The sequence below is a fragment of the Chelonia mydas genome, chromosome 2, assembly GCF_015237465.2.
Source record: "Chelonia mydas isolate rCheMyd1 chromosome 2, rCheMyd1.pri.v2, whole genome shotgun sequence".
Taxonomy (NCBI): domain Eukaryota; kingdom Metazoa; phylum Chordata; order Testudines; family Cheloniidae; genus Chelonia; species Chelonia mydas.
This window is the reverse complement of record NC_057850.1, coordinates 60,769,190-60,797,160: the sequence shown is the minus strand read 5'-3', so window position 1 is coordinate 60,797,160 and position 27,971 is coordinate 60,769,190. Positions and strand designations below refer to the sequence as shown.

Below are 27,971 nucleotides of genomic sequence, written 5' to 3'. Positions count from 1 at the left end.
AACTATCTAAAGGTTTATTAACTAGGAAAAGGGAATCAGAGTTATATACAGGTTAAAGCAAGCAAACATATGCACACCAATGAGTTACCATCTACAAAGCTGTAGTGATCTGTACATTCAATTTGTCTTTCAGGGTAGATCCAGGAGGCAGTCCCTGGGGATCTCTGGCTACAGTCTAGTGTCTCTGGTCCTTCAGAGTTCAAACAGCCAAAAAGATGCAGTTTCTTCTTGTCAGGGATTTTTATTCCCTTCCCCCAGAATTCAAGATGATGGGACAAGTTCACATGCACATCTCCTCTTCACAAGTGGTGGGGAGCAATCAACAACGTCTTCTGTCCTCTGATGTTCCAAAATGGTATGTCTGGTGTCAATTGGGCCTTCTTTTGTTGGGCAGGCGAGAACACCTCTTGTTGCAAACTAGTATTTCACACTTGGTAATGTTTCTCTCCTGACTGTGGGGTTTATAGTTTCAGAGCAAACACTTAAATATTACCTTATGACATGAATATAGATATTACAAGTGAGATTAATACACACAGCAACACAGAAACATTTCACCGAATCTAAACATTAAATATAATTCTTTCAAGAATTATACCAATTTTGAGCAAAACTAACATAACAGGTGACCTGGTCTGGTCTCCAGCTATGAGGTTGTCAGTTCTTAGCTAATGTCTGCAGCCTCATTAAGAGCTGGCATCTGGCCTCCCAGTGTCAAAATATTGACAAGCAGAAATCAGTTAATCTACTCTGGGTCTAGCTGATGCACTGCCAAAGCTAATTAAAATACCTTACTGACTGCTGCAACATGCACTGCCAAAGAAAAAGAAGAATTTGGTTTGTTCTGATTTCATAACTGAGGAACCCACTTTTCCTAAGTGCTGACGCAAAAGTGGTCAGAGAGAAGTAATCTCTTAACACCACATACACAGGAGTGCAATTTTGATCTTAGGGCTTGTCTATACAAAAACGTTGTATCACTTTAAATTATACTGGTGTAGCTAAAGTAGTAAGATTCTTCCTAGTGTGGATGCAGTTACACTGGTATAAAAGGTGCTTGTATTGCTACAGGGAGGGGAGTAAGGTATACTAGTAGAAGCACGATTATACTGGTATAACTGCATCCACAGTAGGATACTTATATATAGCCAGGATACAAACCAGTATATAGGCAAGACCTCGGTTTGTTGTGTATTTTCACATGGCTTCATCTCCAGGTTCCTATCTGTACCGCACGAAGTGAGAGAAAAAGAGAAAGAGAGATTCTTCTCATGGTATAATGTTTCCAGTCAACCAGAAGCAGGAAATTCCAGAAATAACATGAGATGGGCTACTACAAAAGACTTACAGCTCAATTTTGCACACCCAAGAGATTATGGATAGGACAACCAGACTTGTGGATACTTACTTATATGAACAGAAACACCCTTGCAATCTTACTGGGCTTTACCAATCAAAGCTGTGATCTCAACACAAAGCATCACTCTAGGGCTCAAAAGATAAGGTACCATTGTCTTCATAATATCAAGATAATCCAGAACTTCAGTGTTTATTTACAAAGATCCTGGGCTAAATTCTGCTCTCAGTTACACCTGTGTGAATCCAGAGGCACTCCATAATATCCGCTGAGTTACTCTACATTTAGTTTGGTGTAAATAAGATCAGATCAGACCTTCTGCCACTAAAAGTAGATGGAATTTACAGCATGGGGGGAAAAAACACACACACACATATTATATATATATATATATATATATATATACACACACACACACACACACACACAAGCTTCTTACATTTACAAGATGATTCAAAACTCAGGTTAAAGAAAGTTAGTTTGCTTATAACTACAAATACTACCTCTGTAATGAAAAACAGACACTCAAGTTAGATGAGGTTTGCCTCTGGCCCATGCAAGTTATCCATGTAAAAAGTAAAAAATAAGACTGAGATCTAACAGTGAAAAACAAAGGAATTGAATATTCAATCACAATCGCACCAAAATTTAGTAGCCAAGCAAATGCATCTATCAAAGGGAGTTAAAGATGGAAAGTAATCCACTACCTTATGTTAAAGATGAGAAAAATGGTCTAACAGTTCATAAAAACAACCCCTTCGCCACCCACACTTTTTTGGCATAACAAAATGCAAGGGAAAATTATACCGTTCTAGAGTCAAATTCCATATCCTCTAGTATTGTGAAAGGGCTTGCAATAATATTTCTATGCTGCCATCTAGTGCACTGCTCAAAGAATACAGGCTTCTTGTCTCAGTGGCTAAAACTAATAGGGAGAAAAGCTCTCTCTACCCCCTTTTCCACATATAAATGACTTATTTTCAGTGCCCACCAAACAACACAACTTTACAAGTTCCCTGCTATAGCAATTATTATGAATACATTTCATCTGGCCAATAGTTATATTGAAGCCCATATTTTGATACAACATTCATTAGGATTTCTTCATGCCCAGTTTGCAAAACAATTTAAAAAGATGCTGAAATTCTTTTCTGTAAGCGTGCATGATTATTAACTGATTAATACGAGGAACTTACTATATGTAATGATATTGTAAAGGTCCAGTCCTGCATCCCCTACTGAGTTCAATAGAACTATGCAAACAAGAAACAGCTATAGGATTGAGCCAATGCGTAGAGAAATACAAATCTGGAGAAGTGGAAAAATCTGAAACATGGTAGGCCCAATTAGAAATTAGAGTGTGTTTATACCCCATAGGAGATCAGCATAATCAGTCAGTCAATAAAAAGTCACCTTGAAATAAAGGCATTATATTAAACAGTTCAGAGCACAGAGGTCTCCATTATCACTGAGTGAAAGTACAACACTACAGTCAAAATACATTTAAGCTTTGCTAATTGGGAAACAAAGAACAAAAATATCAGAAGGAATGGATGCGTGTAATATAACTTGAGGAATTTGAAGCTATATCAGCACACCTAGCTCCAGTTCACCTGCATCCTTTCACATAGGCTGAACTATGGCATGGGAAGTAGCTGAGACACACAGATGTGGCCTCATGTTCACTCAATGCCACAATATCCAGAGGCACAACATAAAAGGAAATGACCCTTCTCCAACGTACAATCTGAAAATAGTCTCATCCTTTGGTAGAACCCCAGAATTAGCCTGTTCTTAAGAACTTTTTATATAGAAGTGGAAACATTTAAGTAACCTCTAAGAGTTTAGGGAACTAGGCAAATTCCACAGGATTTTTCAATAACCAAAAGAATATAGCTACATCAGCTGTAATACCAGTCACAGCTCTTCCCATCAAAACTAACAGTAATGTCTTTCTGAAAGGACAGGGTGCTAATACTTCCTTCCAAATATAGTTGAAAGAAACAAAGCAAGTCAGTTGTTCTCTCATATTAGACTCTCCAAGTTCTCGCCTTCAAAGAGTCCTGGCTCAATCAGGATGCCTAGTAAAGAACTGCAACCTCCACACAAAGTAACATAAAATTTTCAGTCTTACAAACCCTCTATAAGGGCCACATTCCACTGTTGTTGGGCACGCAGAACTCCCACTGATGTGCCACCCATGATCCCGGTCCTTTTTCTAATGGTCTCAAAGTAATCAAAAGTTTGTGTACCACAGCTAATTTTGGGGCTGGGAGCTCATAGTGCTGGGATGAAAAAAAAAAGTATCTCCTGAAACTCTAGAGACTTCCACAATTTAGTTGCCCAATAAACACCTATGCCCACTCTCTAATATCCACATTTCAGAAATATCCTTCCAGTTTTGTAAGGCTGTGTAGTGCAGGACTCTACACTGGACCCAAAAGAACATAAGAATGGCCCTACTGGGTCAGGTCAAAGGTCCATGTAGCCCAGTGTCCTGTCTTCCAACAGTGGCCAGTGCCGGGTTCCCCAGAGGGAATGAACAGAGCAGGTAATCATCAAGTGATCCTTCCCCTGTCGCTCATTCCCAGCTTCTGGCAAACAGAGGCTAGGGACACCATCCCTGCCCATCCTGGCTAATAGCCATTGGTGGACCCCCGCTCATGCAGGTCCTACAGAGTTGGCCTGCTCATTCAGCATCTCTGATTTGATACAGGCACCCAGATGTGAACATACACAAATTGGAGAGAGCAGGGAAGACTTTCTCTAATTGGTACCCTGCTCTGCTTGGAGCAAAAGACACACAGGACCATACAAAGGAAAGGAGAGTGCCACATAGTAAAGAACTTCCCTCTCTGGCCCTTATATGCCCAACTGGGCAAGGAAGAGCACCACTGAGCAGGGAAGCAGAAAGGAGAGCTAAGATCAAAGCATGGAGCAGAAAACTAAACAGTGGAGGGTAGGAGGTGAACAAAATGGTGTTGGCAACTCTCACTATTTTATCACTGCTTTTGTGCTAGTTGCTTGTTTTTCTTACAGTCCCCACTCTTAAGAAGTAATTCTATGGGAAACTCAACTTTCATTAGAATTTCTAACCCTCACCGTTGCAGAGAAAAGCTGCCAAGTGCATCTCAACGGTTAAAAAATAACCCAAAATCCAACAAAAAAAATGGCACATAAAAAGAACCCACATTTATTTATTAATGATCCCAGAATTTTAAACCATTCTTTTGAAGGGGGGGGCCGGGCTTGACTCATGATTTTTAATATTTGAGGTTGGAAATACTGAGTACTGGGAAAGAGGAAAGTAGAAGAGAGAGCAAGAGGGAGGAGTACAAAAAGCTAAAGACAGAGTATGCTTTGGAGGAAGCAAGTATTTACTTTACAGTAACTGATTTTTCTGAATGTTTTGTCTGGGTGGATCCCATTTGTAGTGTGTGTGCACCTCACACAAGACTGGAATCTCTGACCAGCACAGCCTGTTGGGGCTGCACCTGCACTGTGTCTCTCCTCATATGTCCCCACTCCAGAATACATAGGGCAGAATGGGCCTGATGGACTCTCTGTTCCCAGCAGAATCCCAGCAGAGGTGGACTGTGAAGTAGCAGGGATGGTTGACTGGGCATAGGCTAAACATCTCAAAGAAGCACAGTTACCTCAAGGAAAGAAACTGTTCTCTTCTTCTTCTTCACATCTTTGTAGATCCCATATGTGGTGGCTAGCTGTCAGTGTCCCAGCAATAGAAGTGGAGGAGACCTCTCTGTGGTTAACTAAATAAGGATTGCAGAACTGCAATGCTAAATTTGGCCAGATCCAGGATATAATGGTTTGAAAAGTATGAGCTGAGCTCCATGGAGCTGCTCTGAGAGAGCCAAGAGGCAGTGCTAATTTGTAATGAAAGAAGTGCTGGGGTTCAAGCAATTTTTTACTTTCATAACTGACATGGCAAGCCCAGAAGTGCTGGGGCTATGAACTACCAAGCCTTGAGGTCCCAGGGCTCAGCCCTGGCAAGCCTTGGCACAAGACAGCACTGGAGTTGCCTTTGCTTCAGTCAGTGCTGAAGGATGCAAAGGGCCTGGCTCACTAACCAATGTGGATTGATCAGGTTTTTGGGGCTGAGATTTAAAACAGTCAGAAGATTCATGACTTTATTCCTCCTCTTTGGTTTCTCATGCTCAGGGAAAGAGGATCAATACTGACAGTCACCCATGATACAACCTTCTGATCGGCTCAGTCTCAGTGAAGTGGAGGTGATACCAAGCTTCAGAGCTGAGATCCCAACTAGCGTAGAGCTTGATTTGGGAAAACAAAGGCACCTTGTTGAAGGATTAGAGAGTCCCTTCTCAGCACTGACCAAAGGAGTTTTAGGGATAGAGTCCCTACTTACTGGGGTCCTGAAGGAATGGGATTTTTGCGAGGATAGTCCCTTTGGGGAATCAGAGGGACATCTTTCTGAATCTCCCCTCAGGAACTGCTCCAACAGAAAAACATTTTAGCCACGTATCTCTGGAGTGAGGGGTTCTGTTGGAGGAAGACTGGCACAGGGAACAATGATCTGGAACATGTCCCTCACCCACACACAAAAGGCAACAATTATGACCATCCAGTGAAGGAACAATACCACTGCAGGATGGGCAGGGCTTGATGCCCAAAGATTTGAGCTCAACCAGTTGGTGGGATGGCAGCTCAGTGCTAAAGTGAACCACACTGTTTACATTTAAAACAAAACCAAATAAGAAGCTGCTGAGAGGAAGGAAAAAAATTCTATCTGAAGCTACAAAGACAAGTTGTTTTGAGGTAGCAGTAGACGCTGCGGAGTTCTCTCTCTGCACCATGGGCAGGAAGACAGCACTGAGCCAAGGCTTCTCTGTCCTAGATGTTCTCAGGTGGGGAGATGAAGGCATGAAAGGCACAGGTGTAGCCCTAGAAACACAGATGGTCAAGAGAGTCGATCTCACAAGCATACATACCACACACAGAATCCCCATGGAGAAAGATTCCAAGAACTACAGCGACAGAAAGGCAAAATTAGAGGGGGACAGAAAGGAGGAGAAGGTGATAGCAGGAAAAACAGGGAGAGGGGGAAAAAAGAGGCAAAAAGGAGAGGACAGAGCAAGAGGGAAATGCAGGGGGTGGGAACAAAGAGTAAACAGAAAGCAGGAGATGGAAATGGAATAAGAAAAGAGACCCTGAAGAATTCATTTTAACCCTACAATATTATATAGTACTATAGGAATCCTACAGTAGTTAGAACCTTTAATGTAGGATTCTGTAGTATTATTAGATAAGTGCAGGTAGGAGATAACGGTAAAGACTAGAGGAAAAGAGAAAGTTAGAGAGACAGGAGAGGTTAACCAGGAGAAAAACTTGTCTGTTAAACTGAAAGTACAGAGCTCAGACTTCAGTAACTTGTTACTAAGGGGATAACAGGACCCACTATAGTTATTTCAACACCAGTCATTCTGGTACACATATTTTCTATACTAGGCGTTGAGGGATGTGCCACGGTAAAAGAAAAGACAAAACTAGAGAAATACATAAGAGGAGTTAAAAATATTTACTGTCTTGGAAGAATATGGCCTAGTAATTATTTTGGGGAAGTTCTATGGGTTGTATTATACAGGAGATCAGATTAGATGATCACAATGGTTCCTTCTGGTCTTGCAGTCTAGGACTCCATGAAAAGGCAATGCACCAAGCAGCCACTAATTACAAAATGGCGACTGAAGGGCTACAGCTGCTTTCCTCTGAAGGATTTAAAAGGCTAGTCCCAGAAAGGTATGTTGGGAAGAAGTTCCTACCAAAGGGCACTTCTGTGCTAGGGAGGGTTGATTACAGAAGGAGTGGTTGCTTTTATATACTACTACATATTACTACTGCATTGCAAGGTGCTATTTTATTAACAATTAACATAAGAATGGATTATTGGAGTAAACTCTAAAAAGTGAAAAGGAACGTTTATCAAGATGATCATGTTTATATTTCCTTATCTGTGTTACTGTTCCATTTTACATCATTAACATGAAAAGCATTTTTAAAACATAACTTGATATTCATCATGCATATTGCATTTGTTTGAGCATTTTACTCATATCAGATGGTGGAACTAGACCAGTCCGTTTTGCTTTCTGATTTTATCAATTTGTAAGATGATGTTTCACGTTTCCAGCAGTGCAAGCTAATTTTGTCTGTTTTCCCATCACTGTTTTTATTTCTTTCATAAGTATTTGTATTATATCATATGCCTAGTTACAGTCCCATGTATTTAAATAGGAGTCACACCGGGCCCATTCTGAATAAAGCAATGGTCATTAAAACCAAATATGAAAAAATATAAAATTACTTAAATATCTCAGTTGAGACTTTGACACTTGAATATATGTAAGCTACCAAAGGATCACAGCAACTAATGTGCTATATTTGAAACCTACTTCATAAATTAGCGTACAGGTCTAAATACCACAACATAATTCGCATGATCTATTAACCAAATACATACATCATTTTTACTAGTGGAACATCATTTATTTCTACAGCAGAAAGTGTTTCAGTGGCAATGGCCTTTTGTTTATATTACAGTGGAGCATACTGATAAATTAGCATACTTCTATTTCAACAATTATGCTAAGGGACAACGCTGCTATTACAACAGCATTATATGTGGACATTTTCATCAGCACTGACAATTTTTACACCGTGCAAGTGTTAGTGTTTAATAAGGACATGCATTCTATACAGATGGAGGACTTATTTTGTAATAATGATGTAAAGGAAAAGTGGACTGGGTCAGTAGTTGATATCCAAACTGATGCTCGCTACCACTTCTATCTAGAAGTAGGTAGGTACTAGCGATGGACTCCAGTCACAATGCCTGGGTTCAGATACAAACTAAATAAAGTTCACTGATGTTTAAACCCAGGGTTTTAGTTTGACCCTTTGTAGAAATGGGCTCAAACCATGAAGTTCAAAACCAGATCTTCATTTTCCCAAAGCTTTGGGCTGTTCATCTGTAGGATTTTGGCTGAGACACACCTCTCATACTTCACCTGGCAGCATATATATTTTTACATCAGCCATTGACAAGAGACTTTGACTCAGTCTGACTGGCCATGGTATGGTATTGTTCTTTCACTAGAAATACAGTTATTGGTGCTTTGATATTGATTGCCCATACGGTGACTTGTAAATGCCTATTTTCTGGACTAAAAGAAAAGGAGTACTTGTGGCACCTTAGAGACTAACCAATTTATTTGAGCATGAGCTTTCGTGAGCTACAGCTCACTTCATCGGATGCATACTGTATGCATCCAATGAAGTGAGCTGTAGCTCACGAAAGCTCATGCTCAAATAAATTGGTTAGTCTCTAAGGTGCCACAAGTACTCCTTTTCTTTTTGCGAATACAGACTAACACGGCTGTTACTCTGAAACCTATTTTCTGGACTGTGGACTGTATATACCACCATGTTGACAACAAGAATATTAAAGTACAAATAGTTGCATTCCTAGTGGAAGTAACATCTGCAATGATCCATCTAGCTTCCACCAATGTATTCTTCTTCATTCAATGGGAGTTGCATGTGAGTAAAGTCTACAGGATTAGGCCCATCCCCTCCTGTTTATGTTTTCTCCTCTCCAGTCACCCTGTGACAATTCTCTATTCCTTTGTATATATGACTCTGCAGCTTCTGGCAATGCACCTGTATGGGCCAGGAAATTAGGAGTAGAACTAAAGTACTGCTTTCCAAAAAAGAAATGCAGTTAGAGCCTCATTCTATGCCATGCTCATCTGATATCAGGGTTAGATAGGACTTTGGTCAGAAAATTGAGACAGCCACTCCAGCTTGCATCAGGAGGTTGTGTGAGAGAGATGGGGTCCCTAGAAGAGCAGGATCTGATGTAGTTACATCAATCATACAGACCTAAGGCAGTTCCTGTTGAATTTTTTTCTTTGCTAATTTGATTTACTTAAATAATGCAGTTAACATTGCTTTGCACATAAGATATCTTTTCCTCTCCAATGATAATACTACCTAGTTCTTATATAACACTTTTCATCAGTAGACCTCAAAGTGCTTCACAAAAGTCCCTATCATTAGAATGTATGATTTCCCCAGTGTACGTTTGTCGAAATAGCTCAATAAAACATATTTTAACATATTTATAGTCACATTTACTATTTTAAAAAATCTTAAGCTACTCGGTGTTCTCTCTGAGAACCACAGCTCACTTTTCATAGTTTATGAATGTCAAATTATATATATGATAATGGCTGTCTGATTTTCATCATTCGATTATACATAGGAATTGTTGCTCAATTCCTTATTGCCTATGAAATTACAGTACTGCAGCACTGATATCAGATTCAAAATTCATTTTACTCTATAGGTTGAGGGTAGCATTATTAACTACTCATTTTATCAACTGTATGTGTTGATGAAATGCAAAACTGCAATAAAAGAAGCACTCAGATCCCCATCCCACCCCTTGCGCACACACACGATAAGTTGAAAAAGATTAGAATAGCACAATATACTAGAATCTTGTTTGACTGACATTGGACACACCAATCTAAGCCACAAACAATCGACTAAGGTCAGTATGTTTCCAGGAAATCCAGATTGGTGAACAGCCTGTGCCAGGTTTAAGCTACAATGCATGCACATCAGAACGGATAAAATGTACCATTCTGTATTTTGTAATAAATAATGCAAGGTCTCATCTTAAGAAAGAAGTTATTTGAAAATAACCTGTTATCTCACTGAAGATTTCTATGTACAAGCACCATTTAATCTATTGTTTTTTCTTAGAACAAAATTTTGCAGGAAGGCATGAGCCTTCATTATTGAAAGGCTACTAATAAAAGCGGTTTAAAATATATAGTCTTTATTAACTTTATCTTTGTTTACTAAATTGAAGGGTTTGGATAAACCTTCATTTCAATCAGCCAAAATAGCCCTGCAGCTCATGTAATTTACTGTTACAAACAGCAATTCATATTATGTACCAATACATCTAAACATATGCAGAAACAAAACTGGTTACATTCACTTTAATAATGAGATTGCTTCTGTAGCATAAATGATAGTAAATGCTCAGCTATGTTAAATGACTGCTATTTTTCCCTCTTATAGTCAGTGATATGTCTTCATTGTTTCAGTAATGTAGCCAACAATTGAGAGTTAAGTAGTAGCCCCTATTCACTATCAGTAAGCTTTACAGTTACTTTATACACCAAGAAATAGACTTTTAAAAAAAGTCATTTTACTATGTCTCACTGAATTACAGTATATAAACAATAATGGTTATTTGCTAAAACATAATAGCATATATTTATTGTAATAAAAGAGATAACACCATGAAAATGTATAACTTTTTTATTTTATAAGCATTGTAGAGAATTTTAAAGGGATTACTATATCACTATTAATCATGGCATTTTCACATTTGCAGTATAATTTCGTAATCACTACGGTTCATGTAGGCTTTTATAAGCCAGTGTTTTGAGGTAGTTCATATTTTATTAGCAAAAATGAATCTTGTAATAATACCAATTACACATCGTCTTTATTCCATTCTTATGTAAGATTAAACTAACTCTGCTCCTGTGGCACAAAGTCTGCTAAAAGGGTAAAGCTCATGTGTACAGGCAATGGAGTGTACTCTTAAATGCTGGTCCAAGAGTATACAACTTGCTCCTGCAAAAGCCAAGGACCGTCACAAACGCTGGCGCTTTTCATTCCAAGATTTCAAGCTGACCTTAATAAATAAAAATTCACATACAAGTTTCCCCGTAGGATGAATGAAGAAAGAACCACATTACATATGCTAGTCACATTGCCTAATGTATCACTGGAAAGTGTTTAGATACCATGGTGATGGGCACAGAATAAAAACCTTAATAGAAGAGAACAAAAGCCCTTTGAAATTTATACCTACATTTACTGCTGGTAAGGTAAATGCTGGTGTCCAAAGTGCCTGAAATACCCTAATTAGAGTATACAGAAAGGTACTGAGAGATCAGAATCGCCATTTAGGGGAAATCATGGAGTGTGGAGTGGCTGTTGCCACAGATTCTTCCTTCCATAGAACTTTAACAGCACAAGTGTCTAATTTGAGAAGAAAACTAGCTTTCCAGCATGCCTGTTTTGAAATGCAGCATGCAGTAATTCAGTAGGAAACATGTAGTCAGGCATACTAGTAAATGAATTTTTCCACCCTTGGCTTGAGTCTTCTGGGGAAAGTGAAGAAACCTAGGCCCTTTACATGGGAGACTGCCCAGTCTAGTAATTAAAGCACAGAATTGGGAGTCAGACTGGCTTAATCTTTGATAATATTTAAGATTCCTGTGTGATCATGGGTGGACCACTTCCCTATCCCAGATAATTATGGTATGTTTATGACTATGCTATCTGAGCACCAGGTTACGAGATCAGTCAAGATGAAGGTGACAGCTGAAGAAGGCAGTGACCCCATAGAAGTATTATGGAAGGTTTCTGCGGTATTGACTTCTGCTTTGTTTCATGTCATGCATTTAAAAGAGCCTTTTGGGTAGCACGTGCACATTTTCACCATTTATTGCTCACATTAAAAATGCTTTCTATATATTAAAATTGGTGCTAGACCCATTTTCACTATCACTTCCTGGAAATCCATAAGTATTGTATGTCATACTAGCACAAGCACCGAGAATTGGCTAGAGCCATGAGCATTAGCCCACTATTAAAATTAGGATAATGTTGTAAATTATTTAGATGTGGAGGCATTTATAACTCTCTAACAATTTGAAAACTATTCTGGGCAGGGACCATGTCCCTCCTTCTGTTCGTACACTGCTCTGCTCCAAATTGTATGTTTGGGAACTACCCCAATAAAACAACCTGTACCATTGCATTTTACAAAAAGAAATGTGGTACAAGTTGGATATCCATTCACAGCTGTTTTCAAGGTATATCTTCAACCATCCCCACTGACTAATTCAGCTGATCTCAGATTTATTTGGCGGAGAGGCTCAGCCGCACTTCTGCTCACTAAGGGCTTGTCTACACACAGAGAATTGCACTTGTTAACTTAAATCTGTTTAAAAATGGATTTAGTTTATGAAACACAAACCCTTGTGTGGACACCTATATCAGTTTAAACGTGGCTTTTATAGGTATAACTTGCACCGTAAATGGATATAAGGCAGATATAAACTGATACAAGTGTCAGCACACGAAGTTATACTTGTTTAAAATCACTCTTTTAATTAGATTGCTGCAAGTTTATGTTTAAATTAGACGTAACAATATCAATGGTTGCTGTATGTAAACTGTAAGAAATAAGGACAGATATATTTGATTCTTGTTTTAACTTAATGGAAGGCTATTGCACTAAGTTTTAGAACATAGATTTAAACAGCAAGTTTCACCTCTCATTCTAGTCAGATGCTGAACCTCACTGAGACAGTGACCCTCCAACTAAATAATGTGTACTTAACTATTCCCGGAGAGTCACAGTCTTCATCTGTGTGAAAGGGGTTGGGTATATTTTCTTCTCCCTCATTTGTTTTCAATGCTTAGTTTTAATAAATTGTTGCATTTGCATTTTTGGGCACTAAAAGGTAGTTAGAAATAGGGGAGGATGCATGATTCAGGCCTAAACAAGGGGAATACAGCAAAGGCTGCTGCTGCTGCTGCTAATTTTTATTAGATGTATTTGTAAACTCCACTAGTTGACAGCTGGAGAGTGGTTCAGAGGCAAAAAGGAGAACCCACATTTTATTTTCCTGTGTACACAGTTATAGGAATACTTCACACTTGCCAGTTTATATCTGCCCAGGTATTCAATGTTCACTTTCGAGTTAGCCCCCCACTCTACTCTCCTCTCAGTTTACATACCCTATGGCAAAACTAAGCAACATCAGCTATTTTCGTATGAAACAAACCATAGGTGTTTGGAGAGTGGGGAAGGAACAGCCTATATTGTACTTCGTTGTGCTGTAAACATTCTACAGTATTTGACAGCTATTTACATGGAGTCACATTTAGGGGTCTTGATTTTGCCTCTACCTACCCTATCAGCACTTATTCTCATTATGAAAGAATATGGTAGTGATAAAGACACTACACTCTACATGGGGCTACACCTTGAGACAACCCAGGCTCTTTAACTAGTACAGAAGGTAGCACCCTGCTTGGTAAGCAGTGCTTTCCAAGGGGAGTACATGACACCTGTTCTCCTTAATACTTCTTTCCCAAGTTGAATTCTTTTTCTGAGGCCCCTGATTTTGCAAGCTTTTTATTTTAACTCCTTAAACCAGCTTTGAAGGACTTTCTTATCCCTGATTTCGGTCCCAGGCAGTACAGACAGCAACTCATGACTTCTAAAATTGGCAACCTTTACTAATTTCTTGCATTTTACCAAAACTAGGGATTGGTGAAGACTATCCAAACCTTTTATGAATTAAATGTGTTCTTTTCTGAATTCCTGTGTACTCCTGAGCTTCCCCTCATTATCAAAATTCTGGTTTAAAACCAAAAATGAGTTCCTTGAGCCCATGTCCTTACACTAGCATGTGCCTGATTACTTTTTACAAAAATGAAGGTTACTTGTTACTGGAGTCCTTCAAGATGACTCTACATATTCACACTTATGCATTTTGCGCCACCTGGTGCAGCTCACAGAATGAACCTACTTCAAGTAGTGCCCGTTAGAGCACATGTGCACCTACTCCTGATGTTCTGAGGGCATGGCTACATTGTGGGCACTGCATACTCTACTACCTCAGCTCCTTCCACTGCCAACCGAGAAAAAACACAATAGTACTTTGAGAAAGAGGGGAAGGTTGGTGGGAAGTGTGAATATGCAGTCACCTCAGAGAACTCTTGGTACTAGTAATGGTCATTTCTTCTTTGAGTGGCTCTGCACAGTCACACTTATGGGTAGTCCAGCAAGCAGTGCTGAAAACTCAGGAGGGAGAGTCCCAATTAGATGACTGATGCCCCAGTTGACCAAATCTAGCAACTGCTCTTGAAGCTAAATCCAAAGCATAATGTTTAATAAAGATATGTATTGACTTCCATGGTAGCAGCCTTACAGATTTCTCCAGTAGGAACATGCTGCTATTTGCTGAGACCGTACAAGTGTAGGCACAGGGACAGCTACTAAGTTATTATATTCAATGACCTTGTTTAACCCATCTGGAAATAATCTGACCAGATACAGTATAGAGACAAATTGAGGGAGGCAATATCTTTTATTGGACCAATTTCTATTGGTGAAAGAGAAGCTTTCGAGCTCTTCTTCAGGTCAGGGAAAAGTATGCAGTGTCACAGCTAAATATCAGATGGAACAAATTGGTTAGCATAACTAGTTAATACATATTCTAAGAGACCATTCAAAGTGAAGTGGCCCTCTGCAGTTAACTCCTCTCCAGTCATAGGACAAAAAAAAATAAAAAGGGTTAGTGGATTACAGATTGTTGCAATAAACTATAAATCCATTGTCTTTGTTAAGATCATGATGTTTAGTGTCTAGCAAAATTATTAATTTAAGCTCCCAGGCTTGTCTTTTGATGATGTTGTGCAGGTTTCCTTTGAGGAAGACAACTGAGAGGCTGGATATGGAGTGATCACTTTTCTGTGTGAGTTCATTCAAGAGCATAGTGATTGTCTAGTTTCATCCACATTGTTGTTATGGGGGCATTTAGTGCACTGGATGAGGTACATCACATGTTGTGACAGGCATGCGTAGGACCCTCTTCAAAAGACAAGCCTGGGAATTTAAATTCATAACTTTGCTAGACATTAAAAATCATGGTCTTAATAAAGACACTGGATTTATGGCTTATTATAACCATCTAACTCACTAACGCTCCAGAGGTGTTAACTGCAGAGGGCCACTTCACCTTGAATGGTCTCTTAAAATATATGTTAACTACTTATACTAAACAATCTGTTCTAACTTTTACTTGGCTGTGACAGTGAGTACCCTTCTCAGACCTGAAGAAGAGCTCTTTGTAGCTCAAAAGCATGTCTCTTTCACCAACTGAAGTTGGTCCCATAAAAGATATTACCTCACCCACCTTGTGTCTCTAATATCCTGGGACCAACACAGCTACAACAAAACTGCACCTGGATATACTATGATGCATATAATTCTTAGCATAAGAAACAACTTAGATGATTCCTTAGAATTCTAGCTTTATTTAGACAACATGCTAGAATCTTTCTAGCATCTAAAGTAAAAAAGATTCCCATTTATTAGTATGCAACTTTGGGAAAAATACCAGTAAATTAATAGTCTGATATGAAACTCGCACTATTTGTGGTAAAAAACCTGGGATCTGGTCTAAGAACCCCCTTGTTTGTATGGAAAGTAGTAAAAGGTAAATTAACCATCAAAGAATGCAATTTGCTCACCCTTCTGGCTGATGTTATAGCAATAACAGTTTTAATAGGTAAGTTTAATAAAGAACGCTGCCTAGGGTTCAAAAAGTGGTTTCATAAGTATAGATAAAACCAAATTAAGATTCCACGTGGAACCGGATCCCTTAAAGGGGATCATGTTAGACAACCCCTTCATTAACCTTTGAACTATATCGCATAAACAAAGATTAAAACATGAAAAACTAAAAGAGCAGCCCAATGAACTCTGAAGAAGAATTAGATCATCCTTCAGACTTTTAAAACATTAAATACTATAAAACACAGGAACAGAAGCTGTAACTGGTTAATCAGATTTTCCTCGCATCCAAGAAACAAAGTTAGTCCATTTCAAATAATACATCCTTACAGACTATTTTCTAGAACTGAGCAATAAATTTTGAACGAGCAAGGAACAGGCTTGTTCAAGATCAGGCAAAGTCTGATAGATCAAGCTGTCAGATGGAAAGGCTATGGATCTGGATGAAGGATCCTGCTCACTGCTGGAATATCAGGTGTGGAGACAAAGGGAGACACTTGCAGACTCTGTCTGACATCTGAAGCAGGTCCACATACTCCTACTGTCAGACAACCCGGAGCAATCAGTCATGACTCATCTTCCTCATTGCTTTCTGAATTAATGGAAAAGGAGGGGAAAGCATGCAGAAGGTCCCTTCCCCAATGCAGCAAGAAAGCACCTGAGATGGATTGATTGTCCCTTTCTGCTCTTGAACAGCACAGATGACACTTTGCATTGAACATGGTTGCAACTAAGTTTTCATTGGGTTGATCCCAGCTGGAAAAAACTTAATCCTTCAGGAACCACTCATGCATCTGAGAACTGTCCCTGCTGAAATGACGGCTAACACATTGCTCTCCTCTGCTAAATGCCGGGCTACCAGATAAAGACACTGTGAAGAATGCACCAGTGCCATAAATTGATTACCTCTGCACATAACAGGAAAGAATGAACTTGTTTACATAATACATAGCAGTTGTATTGTTCATTGCTATCTGAACAACCTTCCCCATTTAAGTGAGGAAGAAAAGATCTGAGAGCCAAATAAATGGCTCCTAATTAAAAAAAATAATTATATGTAAGTACTTCCCTTGAGACATCCAGTGGCCTCGAACTGTAAAATGATGTGGCTGAGTTCCCCCATCCCTTGCTGGATACATTGGAAGTCATTGTGACAGATGGCAAAGAGGGACTGAAAAGACACTTCTGAGAACATTTGATCTGTCTGTCCACCATATCAACAAATTTAGAACATCTGAGACATGGGCGATAAACATCCGAAGCCTGTTCATATGGGGTCTGGAAAAGTGTGACATCCAAATGCTGCATTAATCTCATTCTGAGGCATGCAAATGGAGTAATGTAAGTGGTCACTGGCATAAGATCTATTAGACCTAAAAAGAAAATAATCTTCTGGGTGCAACACACTGAATCTTTGAAACAGGCTGTTTTATCTTCAAAAAAATGTTTGTTCCCAAAGGAAAACTCTTCCAGCTAGTGAGTCCAGCATACAGCCTTTTCACTGAATTCTCTCAGTCAAGTAGAGATTTGACTTTTGACATTCAGAAACAGTTCCAAAGCCATAAGAAGGGATATTGTAGATTTGATATGAAATAGGAGATCCTCCTGTGAAGATGACGTTAGCAGCCAATCATCCAAATATTGGTAAACAAAGATACTCTGTTTTCTTAAATGTGCTGCTGCTACTACAGAAAGGCACTCTGTAAAGACGCAGTGCTGTAGAAAGGTAAAATAGTAGGTCTTTATACTGAAAAGATCTTTGCGTCATTACAAAACACAAAGTACTTCTGACAATTTGGTTGGACAGAAATATGCATCCTTTAAATTGAGAGTTGTAAACCAATCCATAACTGGACAGCGAGGGAATTATGGAGGCTAGAGTTAGCATTCAAAACCAAAACTTCTGAACAAACCTGTTCAATTTTTTTAAATCTAAAATTGAATGGAACCCACCCCATCTTTCTTCTCTACCAGGCAGTTGACTAAAACCGTTAACTCAACAGATGTTTGAGTACCTCTCAACAGCACCTATCAGGAGCAATTTCTGAAATTCTGATAGAAGAATAACCTCATGAGAAGGTTCCCTGAAAAGGGAAGGATAGGGGAAATTGAAAGGGGGTAACTTTTCAAATTGTATTGCACTGCCCTTTTCTATAACTTCTAGGATCCTTGTGTCTGATGCAGTAAGCATGTATCAATAAAATGAGCTGACATGTCTCCAAATGAAGAAAGGGATGCATTCTCACCAATTGGTCAACAACTGTTGATCCTCACATCAAATTTGAGGCCTTGTATTCAGTAAAGATGAAGAGGAAGGAACAGATTGTTTTGATTTAGGTCTGGATTGGATTTATTTCTTTTTATGCTGAGACTGTGATGAAGATGTTGTGTGTAGATGTTGTCCCTCCATCAATAATGCATTTGCCAAGCTCCTCTTATCATCTGAGAGTTCCTGTGCAAATAGAGCTAACTTCTCCCACAGATGGACTTGGTAATGGGCTATCACCCTTCTGGTAATAAGGCACACTAATTCGAGGAGATGAGGAAGAACAAAAATCTCTCTCCCCGCCCCAGGGCATCAATATTCTTTTCTTCCCTTCTGTGTCCACAGTTGAATGGGCCTCACCAGACTGAAGCCTATTATTGGCAGCAGCAACCACTAGAGAGTCTGGCACAGGGTGAGAGTGAAAATACAATAACCCTTATAAGGTGTCTGATACAACTTTTCAGCTTTCTTAGATACAGGCTGACAAGAAGCATGGGTAGCCCAAATAGTCTCAGCAAGCTGCAAGAGACCATCCAGCACAGATGGTAACACTAATCACCTGAAAATAGCACCAAAAACATTGAATACCAGATGTAATGTCTTCGCACAACAATGAAGGTAAGTTCAAAGTGGATGCCATAGAATCCACTAGGTCACAGAATTGCAAAATGTTCTCAAAAGGAGATGACACAGAAGCAATACCCATATGTTCATCAGGTGCCAAGTCAGGATCAAAGTCTCTATCCATCTGATAGCTCCTCTTGTTGAACAGTATCTCCTCATCCTCCTCTTCAGGCAGAGAATCAGGCACTATTGCTGAGCTGCACGCGCACTCTAATGGGCACTGCTGGGAGAAGGTCCTACCATTTGGCTGCACCAGATAGCACAAAACCTATGTTAATATGCACAGTCACTTGAAGAATACTGTTTAAATAAAAGCACATTCTAAAAATATTTGCCGCATGCAAGACATAACACACTAAAGAAATGGTTGAGCATGGGTCATTTGATATTATGATGAGGTATTTGTGTTTCTCTCTCTTGAAATCCAAAAATAAAGAGCATGAGCTTTTAGAAGTAGAAAATCCAAGAACATAACAGAAGTCAATTGTCATTACTATACCCCAAAAACCACAGGATGCAGGAGTATGTTTAGTTTAGTTATATTACCCTTTATTATTTTACAATATATTTCAAAAACTTGTACAGATGCCTTAACTGTTTTACAAGACCTGCAATACTGTCAAAAAATAGCATACCTAAAGACTGAATGCACAAACTGTAATACCTACTTGTATTGAACCATTAATATCCAAAGGGGTATAGTAATTTAGTAAGTAGATGTGCAGTAATACAAAATGCAAACAAATGTTAACAGAGAAAAGTAAACTTTGCATTCATGGCTATAGAACAGAGGGCTTTTCAAACACATTTGGTACTGTAACATTCTAGACAGCAAAATGAGTAATATTACATATTTAAAGCAATACATGCCCTGGAAAGCTTGTATTTTCAATCTGTGCGTGTAAACCTGAATCAAAATGAGCTAGCTACATTAAAAAACAGAGACATCTAGTCTGCAAGTAACCTTTTTCGTCCCCAAATGACACTGAATTTGAGTGGGTCAACTCTGACTTTTGTTACTGTTGTTATTTTACACTATTCTTTCCTGTACACTGTTGCATTAATATGACAGCCTGTGAATGATTTTACTCCCTGCCCATAACACTGGGGAGTAACTTTTATGGAGCAAACATTTGTCTCAGTCTCCAAATTGAAAATGTAGCCAATGTTATAGCATGGATGTCATCACAAAAAACTATTTTTTTTTTTTTGTCAGTTTTATAATAGCATTACAGTTTTTTAGCTGTATTCCTGTGAAGCAACAAAGCAGTACTGTAGTTTTCAGAACACTGAAAATGCTTACTAATATTTCAATATCTAATTTCATAGATTCTACCTACTTTTGTTATCTTTTCTGGTCACAAAACAGAGAGAAGATGTTAATGACCAAGACATCTTTAAACTTACACTGTCTGCAAATAACAAGACAAAACCAATTGTTCAGGTATGGTTTTTGTCTTATCCAAGTTGATGCGCTTTCATGGGAAAATAATGAAGGCAATAAGAGGAAACAACTACAGTACTACCGATCAGATTTCTGCCAAGCAATAAAAGTTTAAAGTCAAAATTTATGAGAGTGGCACTGTGGCGGAACAGGCATTCAATTTGTTTTATTTTTCAAGTTTATAAAGTTTCAGTTACCATTATAATCACTTATAGTGGACACTATCTGATAACTGAGTAAGGCCAACAACCCACCTTCTCTCTCAGAAGAAACTGCAATAAGCAGTTGAGCAGATCACAGCTGTTGGGAGTATGATCTTCTTAACCAGCCTAAATGGCAGTCAGTAGTATCTGGTACTATATACACAAAGTCACTCACACCCATCATTGAAATGATTTTCCTACAGCAGTTTATTTACTGTATAACATATACATACATACATACTTCTTTCTGCTCATTTAATCCCTTACATGTTAATCTCATAGCTCACCAGTGGTTTAAGGGCTGAAAAATATTTCAACAAACATAAGGGGTTATAAAGTTCAAGTGTGTAGCAATTTTATTTTCATACAGAAAATTAATATGAAATGCTGGTTCTGAACATGGTTGGCAAAAATAAAAGGCAAAACAAAGGCAGAGTATATTTTCATCTGGAGTCAATGTCTAGAAAACCAAAAGAAATAAATCTGAAATAAGGCAAAACAAAAAAGGCATTTTGATTCATGCACAACTAGAACTAATAAGAATTTCCTTTCACAGAGGTCCTGAGACTTGAGTTGAATGGGTTCTCCCTATCGCTTGCTTCGTGTGAAGTCAAACTTAAAGCTCCATAAGCATAAATGTTTGGTTTTTAATAATGGACCCATTTAAAAAAGGAGACAATAAAATGTACATGAAAACAAACAAAAGCGACTTGATCTGAGGCCTCTGTCCTTTGACCTGCCTAACAGGCTAAATGGCCAATAAAATGTAAAATGCAGCATACATTTGTGTAATCTAAAATCTTTTCGTGATAATTTATTGCAAATTGCACTTGGCAGTTCACCACACCAATGGAAAACTGGCCACCCTGTTGGTTGTTCATGCAGTCCTTTAACCACAACGCAAGTCACCAGTAGAAAGACCTGGACAGAAAGTTTGCCGCTGTGCTGAGCCAGCTGGCTGCACCTTCTGGGTGTGACCCAACCCGGGATACTGCTTTGTCTTGTTCCTTTGTAGGGCTTTCATCCTCTGGCAAATAGTCAGGTAGATCTGTATTTTGCTCTACTTCTACAGGAGTATCTTGGAATGGAACCAGCACCTGATGAATAGAAGAGTTCAAGAAAATGTTAAATGCTGTGAATCAAAATGAATACAAAAAAAGATAAGGGCCTCATCCTGAGAGGCAATGAACACCTCCCTAAATAACTGCCATGGTAGATATTAGGCATTGTCAATCCACTTTATTTAGACCATATGCAAGAAAAGTACAGGTTTAAGGTAAAAACATACCACCAAAAAGTCAGACTATCTTTCTCTACAGCTGTGAAATAAAACCACATCATTGAGATTTGCCTTCTTGACAGAAACCAAATCTCAGTTTCCAGACTCATCTCTCCAGGTCAGGAGAGTCTAGTGTCAGCAGGAGATGGCTGTCCTGTACGGTTACACCTCTTGCTAACAGTTCAACGATAATTTCTAGGAATACTATTATATGGATTCACATCTTTGGGCAGTATACACTTTAACCTCTTTATGTTGTGTATGAATCTCTGACAAGTACAACAACGTACAGTTCCTTAAGAATAGAAGTGATGGGCATTGTAGTACAGGTACCAAAGATCCAAGCCAGATCCACCTCTAGTTAGAAGGAACTGTATCTCACCTCCTCTCCACTTTCACTTTTCACAACTTGCTGTGCTTTCATAACTTTGGTTGATGCTATTGCTGTTGCCAAAGCCTACAAGAGGGAGAAAATACAAGGAAAATAAAGGAAGACTTTTAGTGTTATAGAACTGCAACAGATGCACAGGCCTTAAAGCAAGCACAGTTGTAAGTACTTACTTCTGCTTTTAAGTCTGAGCGAATTCGGACCACACATCTTTGAACCGCCATTTGAAATGTAAAGCTAATAACTCCTTTAATTTTCAACAAGGCTTCTTCACAAAGATTCCTTCGAGACTAGAAAAAAATAAAGTATTAACATGCAAAGGCCATACAAAAGTAATAACCGTGGATGTTATGACAAACTCCTGCATCTTTTAAGACAGTTGGTAAATAAGGTAATTTTGCAAAAGAAAATAAATAGTGCCGGTTACAATTATTTGTAACATATACTGACATTTCATATTGCTACAAATCTTGTCATAACAAAATTTACAACATTTTTGCTTATATTTTAAAAGTCAAACAAGGATGGAATCAACTGTAAATAATCAGGAAAAAGTGCTGAAAAGCAAAGAATGTTTTTCTCCGTATGATCAGCTAAACAGTCCCCTGAGGTTAAGTCCGGATTGAGTGGAGAGCTCATTGATGTGTAGTTAGTGTTTAAGTTGCTATTTATCAGACACCTTGTATCCATACTGACTGAATGCATCAAAGCAGCTGTTGTATCCTTCAGCTACCTCATCTGTGGCAGCTCATGGACATCAAAGCACAGCATAATCTTAACTCTGATTTCAAGGGAAAAAATGTTTGGTTAAAAAACCAACTGCTTGTTATGTTTAAAGCAAGTGACAATGCCTACTGTGCAATAACATTACATTGACCTATACTGGTTGCATCTAGTCTACATTACCTTAACATGTTTTCTTACTTTTTCAGTATTTAGAAAACAAGATGGTTACTACAAAGAGAGTAAAATATCTATTTGGGAGACTGCTACCACAAACAAAAAAGCTACATTGTAGTGGGTTACCAGAGATAGATACATATATACACACCTTGACTGTCTTATAGACTCAAGTGTTAGGTTCAAAATCAGATTTCTATATACCTTAGTATTTAATTTTAATTGAAAAGTGCTGTGAGATCTTTGAAAGAAAAGCACTATAATATTATTATACAGTAATTACTGCGCAGTACTTAGACAACAGTGGTTTCAATACAGGAAGAAGCACACTAATTTCATCAATCTGCTAACTAATTGGTTCAGCTAAACTATACAGAGGCAAAACTCAGCTTACTTCCATGCACATATGAATGTCATTTTGGACTGTATTAAAGAACATTAATAATTAGAATTGTGGCAATATAGTAGGCCTGGGCTAAATATCTTTACACAAAAGTGTGTGTGGGGGGGCAAACTGCATTGTACAAGTGAAAGACAAATAAAACCACCTCTGGCCACGAGGAGGGAAGGCACAAAAGGGTGAGAGGCAACATGGTTTAGTAGACTAAACAAGGGGTGATTGCATGGATACATATATTAACTGACACAGTCTCTCCTTCTGAGAGCTTGGTCAAATCATATAATCTGTGCCTCTGTTTCCCTAAATGGAGTAATACCTATTCCACAGATAGTTTACTACTTTAAGTTGTAAAACACTACATGAATGCTAAGCCTCACCAGAGTGTGTACAAATCCCTTCACTAGCTGGAGACTTGGCAACCTCCAGCTATTTGGACAACTGTCCTTTCCATTGATAACTATGAACAAATCCCAGCTAGGCAATCCTTCTACCACAGCATGGAACTTAGGGTTGGGGAAAACAAAACCTAAAGGTAACTCAGGTATCCATGTTTTATATAATGAGTCAGTTAAGTCCAAGATGCATATCAAAGACTCATCTTGCCAACTGTTCCCAAAACCATCAGGCCAACTCTGTGTACCGTGAAGTATCACAGAATATCAGGGTTGGAAGGGACCTCAGGAAGTCGTCTAGTCCAACCCCCTGCTCAAAGCCGGACCAATCCCCAATTTTTGCCCCATATCCCTAAAGGCCCCCTCAAGGATTGAACTCACAACTCTGGGTTTAGCAGGCCAAAGCTCAAACCACTGAGCTATCCCTCCCCCCTTACCAGTAATTATGGTAGACAAGTCATTTACAGTTGGTGGGGGAGTGGGAGGGATAACAAAAAGTGGGCCCAAAAGTGCTAAGGCTGCCTCTCGTGTAGTGTTCTTAAAAATTAATAAAAGATTCTGATTATTTGGGGCTGACAAAAAATCCTGCCAACTCCGGCTAAAATTATACAGACTACCCATTTGTTACCACTATGAAGTCTTATTGGGAAGATTAGACGGCAGTAGATCAATCAACAGACTTCTGTTGTACTACATTTTTTGTTTTTTGACTGAGATCATTATCAAACTCTATAGAATGTAGCTTTACTTTGAATGAACTGATCAAGAACTATTTCAGGTCTCCAACAAGTCAAGAAAGATTTACAGGATTTCCAATCACTCTTACAGAACATGAACTGGTAAAAAGCCTTAAGTAGGTCAACTCTGACATATGAATTTGCAAGCCCAAAAAATCAGACAAGTCTATTCAAAACTTTGAATTCCTGCAGATTTGTTTGATACACTGAAATAGTTCTTAAGTTTAAAAAGAAAAATAATTTAATAAAAACAGACTCTGCTATTTATTCACATGAATACACAGAGGTAGGTAATGGGTCATCGCTGGAGACAAGAGTCAATTATGGGGGCAGGGAAGAAGCATTGCAGACAGAAGCTGGTTTTTTTGCTTTAATTTTGGCAGGGATGAAGTTAGTTATTTGACAGTAAGAATGTTTCACAGACCTGGCAAAAAATGCTAAGGCCAGCCATGCATACGCATACACATAGATGAAGTTACACACATACCTCAGACCGAATCTTCTTTGTCAAGTGCTATATAAAGCTAAATTATTGTTATTGTTCACATCCTCTACCATTGTATAGTTCCCAACTTATTCTAACACTTAAAACTGCTTTGTAGGGATGTTTTACTGCTGCTGTGTTATTCCAGGCACCTTGAATATCAGTAGGGTTTCTTTGATAGTCTCATGAAACTCAGAACTATGTACATTAGCTAATCCAGCCAGCACACAGCCAGATTCTTCTTTTCCTTTAATAATGAGCTGAGAAAACATGCTGGTGTATTCCAGGCAACCGGAGAAGCCTGAAGTTCTGCTCTCTGGATCCAAACATCTAAATACCTTGTTATACACTTTTTACTAGGATAGCAATGAATATCTTTGCCACAACGCTTAAAAAGTGAAATTGCAAAGAGCTGCATTAGCTCCATTTGTCAGGGAACACAGATAAGAGGTCTTCAGACCTGCTGGCCTCAGTCCATTTACAGGATTATATGTACTTGAATTGGCAGACAAAGGAGAAGTGGATAGAGTTTATCTGTGTTTTAGAGAAGCTTTAGAGACTCTGATGCACAAATGATCTACAATGTTAGTAAACATAATAGGAGCATACTATTGGAATGTATTAAAAACTGGTTTGAAGATACAAAAGCAAGTGATGCTGATAAACGAACAAGTGAAGGGTTCCAAGGTAAGTATTTATTTCTTTACTACACATACAAATGACTTGGAGTACAATCTAATTTCAAAAGGAGCTAAATGTACTGACAAGAAAATATGAGGAAGGGAATGCTATTGATAAACTGGGTTCCCAGACATGCTTACTTGGAAAAACGTAAAGTAACAGAACAAAGGATCAGGTCTGATCATTTAAAATGGGTACAAAGCTGAAGATACAGAGACCTGAGGGCATTTGTGAAGAACATGCTTAAAAAATCTACATGCTATTTGGCAGCCGTAAAAAAGCAAACATAGCCCTGGGGTGTTGTACACAGGGTATGGTGGATAAATCTGTAGAAGTTATTTTGACATTACATAAAGACTCAGTGAGATCTCACTATCTCAAGTGCCAGTCTATAGTGGTCACTATAGTAGAAAACATCTCACAGACTACAAGAAGATGTAGCAAAAGGACGCTAACAAAATTCAACGTTCCTTACATTAGAGTTATAATAGAAGATTAGTCAGTGGCTAGAATCTCTCATGCTGTACAGGCAATTGTGAAAAATAAGGAATGGTTTTGATTCCAGTGCTCTGACCACAGAGAAATATCATGAATCGAGATTGATAAAAGGCAGTACCTCATTTATTCTAAAGGTGACTGAAACAGGAAACAAAATTGGCAAAGATGGAAATGGAATTATTTAAAAATACAAAGTTACAAAGCAACTAGCCATAAATATTTCTTGCATTAAATGTCTTTAAATTATATATCAGTATTTCAAAATATGACTCACAGGAGTTGCTGGCATACATGAAAGTAATAAAAGCATTCTTTGAATGCCCTTCTTTTTTGGTGCAAAGTATGTTTGAATATAACATGCATGTACATTATCACAGTATTTCCCTATCATTTCCAGTCTGATTCCTAATGATAAGTACTTAGGATTTACTTACTGAATCATCAAGGCCATCTATATGTAAAACCACTGTTTTAGCACGTTTATTTGTACTGCCCAGGAAAAACTGAGCTTTCCGCCGGCAAGAATTCATTTCATTCACACCATCCATGTCTGACATGTTGGAAGCCTGAAGGATGTCATAGACTTCAGAGGCTAAAAGTTTAGTCTCTCCTGGTGTAGTAGTCCTTAAAGAAAAAATAATACATTGAGATTTATAAGGATCTATTTTCACAGTTTTATTTCAAATAGCTGCCCCATTTATGACTCAGTACTTGAATGATCAGCACACTACGGAAGCATTTTATATAGCTAATATGCAGTTAGAAGAAGAGATTCCTTAATTTAAAAAAAATAAAATAAAAGAGAGGGTCTACCCAACCCACTTCCATCATCCATATGCCAGTGCTATTACCAGCCTGAAACTGAAGCCAGAATGTTTATGTTAATTTTATACCTGTGAGCTTCTTTTGCACCATTATTTTTAAATGATATATCAAGAACTCTTTTAGTTTTTATTTCTCTCTCTGCTATGTGTCATATCTATTTAGAAACTTGCAAACACAATAATTAAACTGATTGACAAACTTTGATAACCCCCCCTCCCCACAACATGTAGATTAGGATACACAATGCAACCATGTTGTGTTCTATTTGCTTAATAGCATCTTTGATTAATCTCAGTTCCCAGAACTATGTTGACATAGCTGGTGCTACAAAAAGAAAGCAAATGCAGCTGTAGATATAACATAAATAGTTGCCCCTGTACGAGAGGATATCAAACTGCCTTAGAGATAAGTATTCCATCTCTTACCTACCTTGTGGGGTACCATTCCCATTTTACCTGGAGTTTTACATTTTAAATAGAGTCACAGAGATTAAGTAACAAGTCAAAAGTTCTGCAGAAAGTCAACAGCAGAGCAGGGACTAAAACCCACAAGTTCAGACTCCCAGGTCCCTGCTCTAACCACCATTCCACACCCTTCTCGACTGTGGATCTTTAAAAATAGCATTGTGGAGATATTCCCTATTAAATAAGTTAAAAGTAGGTTAAAATTGGTGGCATAAGCTATATGGGAAGCTTTAAAGGAAATGAATTTAGATATTAGACTGGACATCTTTCATTATTTTCTCATGCTTAATCACAACTGAATTTAATGGGCCAAATTCATCACTGAATTAATTTCACTGACTTCAATGGAGGGCAGGATTTGACCCATCATTAATAAACTATAATATTTTGAATGAATAAAAACAACACTACAGGAACATCGTACAATGCATCTTACTGTGGCCAATCATAGGCATAAATATATTGTAGTAAATAGCTAAGTTTTTCCTTTGAAGCTTTCTTCCTTACTATTTCATCCCAATAACTAGCCCGGGTCAAACATTACCTCCATCCCAATTTCATATCACAGAAGAATAATGTTGGAGCA

The 27,971-nt window shown here is 38.4% G+C and overlaps 1 protein-coding gene across 3 annotated transcripts in view; it reads right to left on the bottom strand.

The window, feature by feature from the left end:
- Nucleotides 1–27,971, bottom strand: part of ARMC1 (armadillo repeat containing 1) — a 124,619-nt gene that overhangs the window by 61,258 nt on the left and 35,390 nt on the right. For 2 of the 3 annotated variants that reach the window (XM_007061443.4, XM_043539568.1), the window contains exons 4-7: nucleotides 26,531–26,720; nucleotides 22,178–22,294; nucleotides 21,999–22,073; nucleotides 19,218–21,434 (exon numbers count right to left, since the gene is read on the bottom strand). The exons of the other annotated variant lie outside the window; for it this stretch is intronic. In XM_007061443.4, the coding sequence (XP_007061505.1) occupies nucleotides 21,243–21,434; nucleotides 21,999–22,073; nucleotides 22,178–22,294; nucleotides 26,531–26,720 (574 nt within the window). In that variant the 3' untranslated portion in view covers nucleotides 19,218–21,242. Of the gene's footprint in view, nucleotides 1–19,217; nucleotides 21,435–21,998; nucleotides 22,074–22,177; nucleotides 22,295–26,530; nucleotides 26,721–27,971 lie in introns of those variants that run through there. 3 annotated transcript variants of the gene reach the window in all.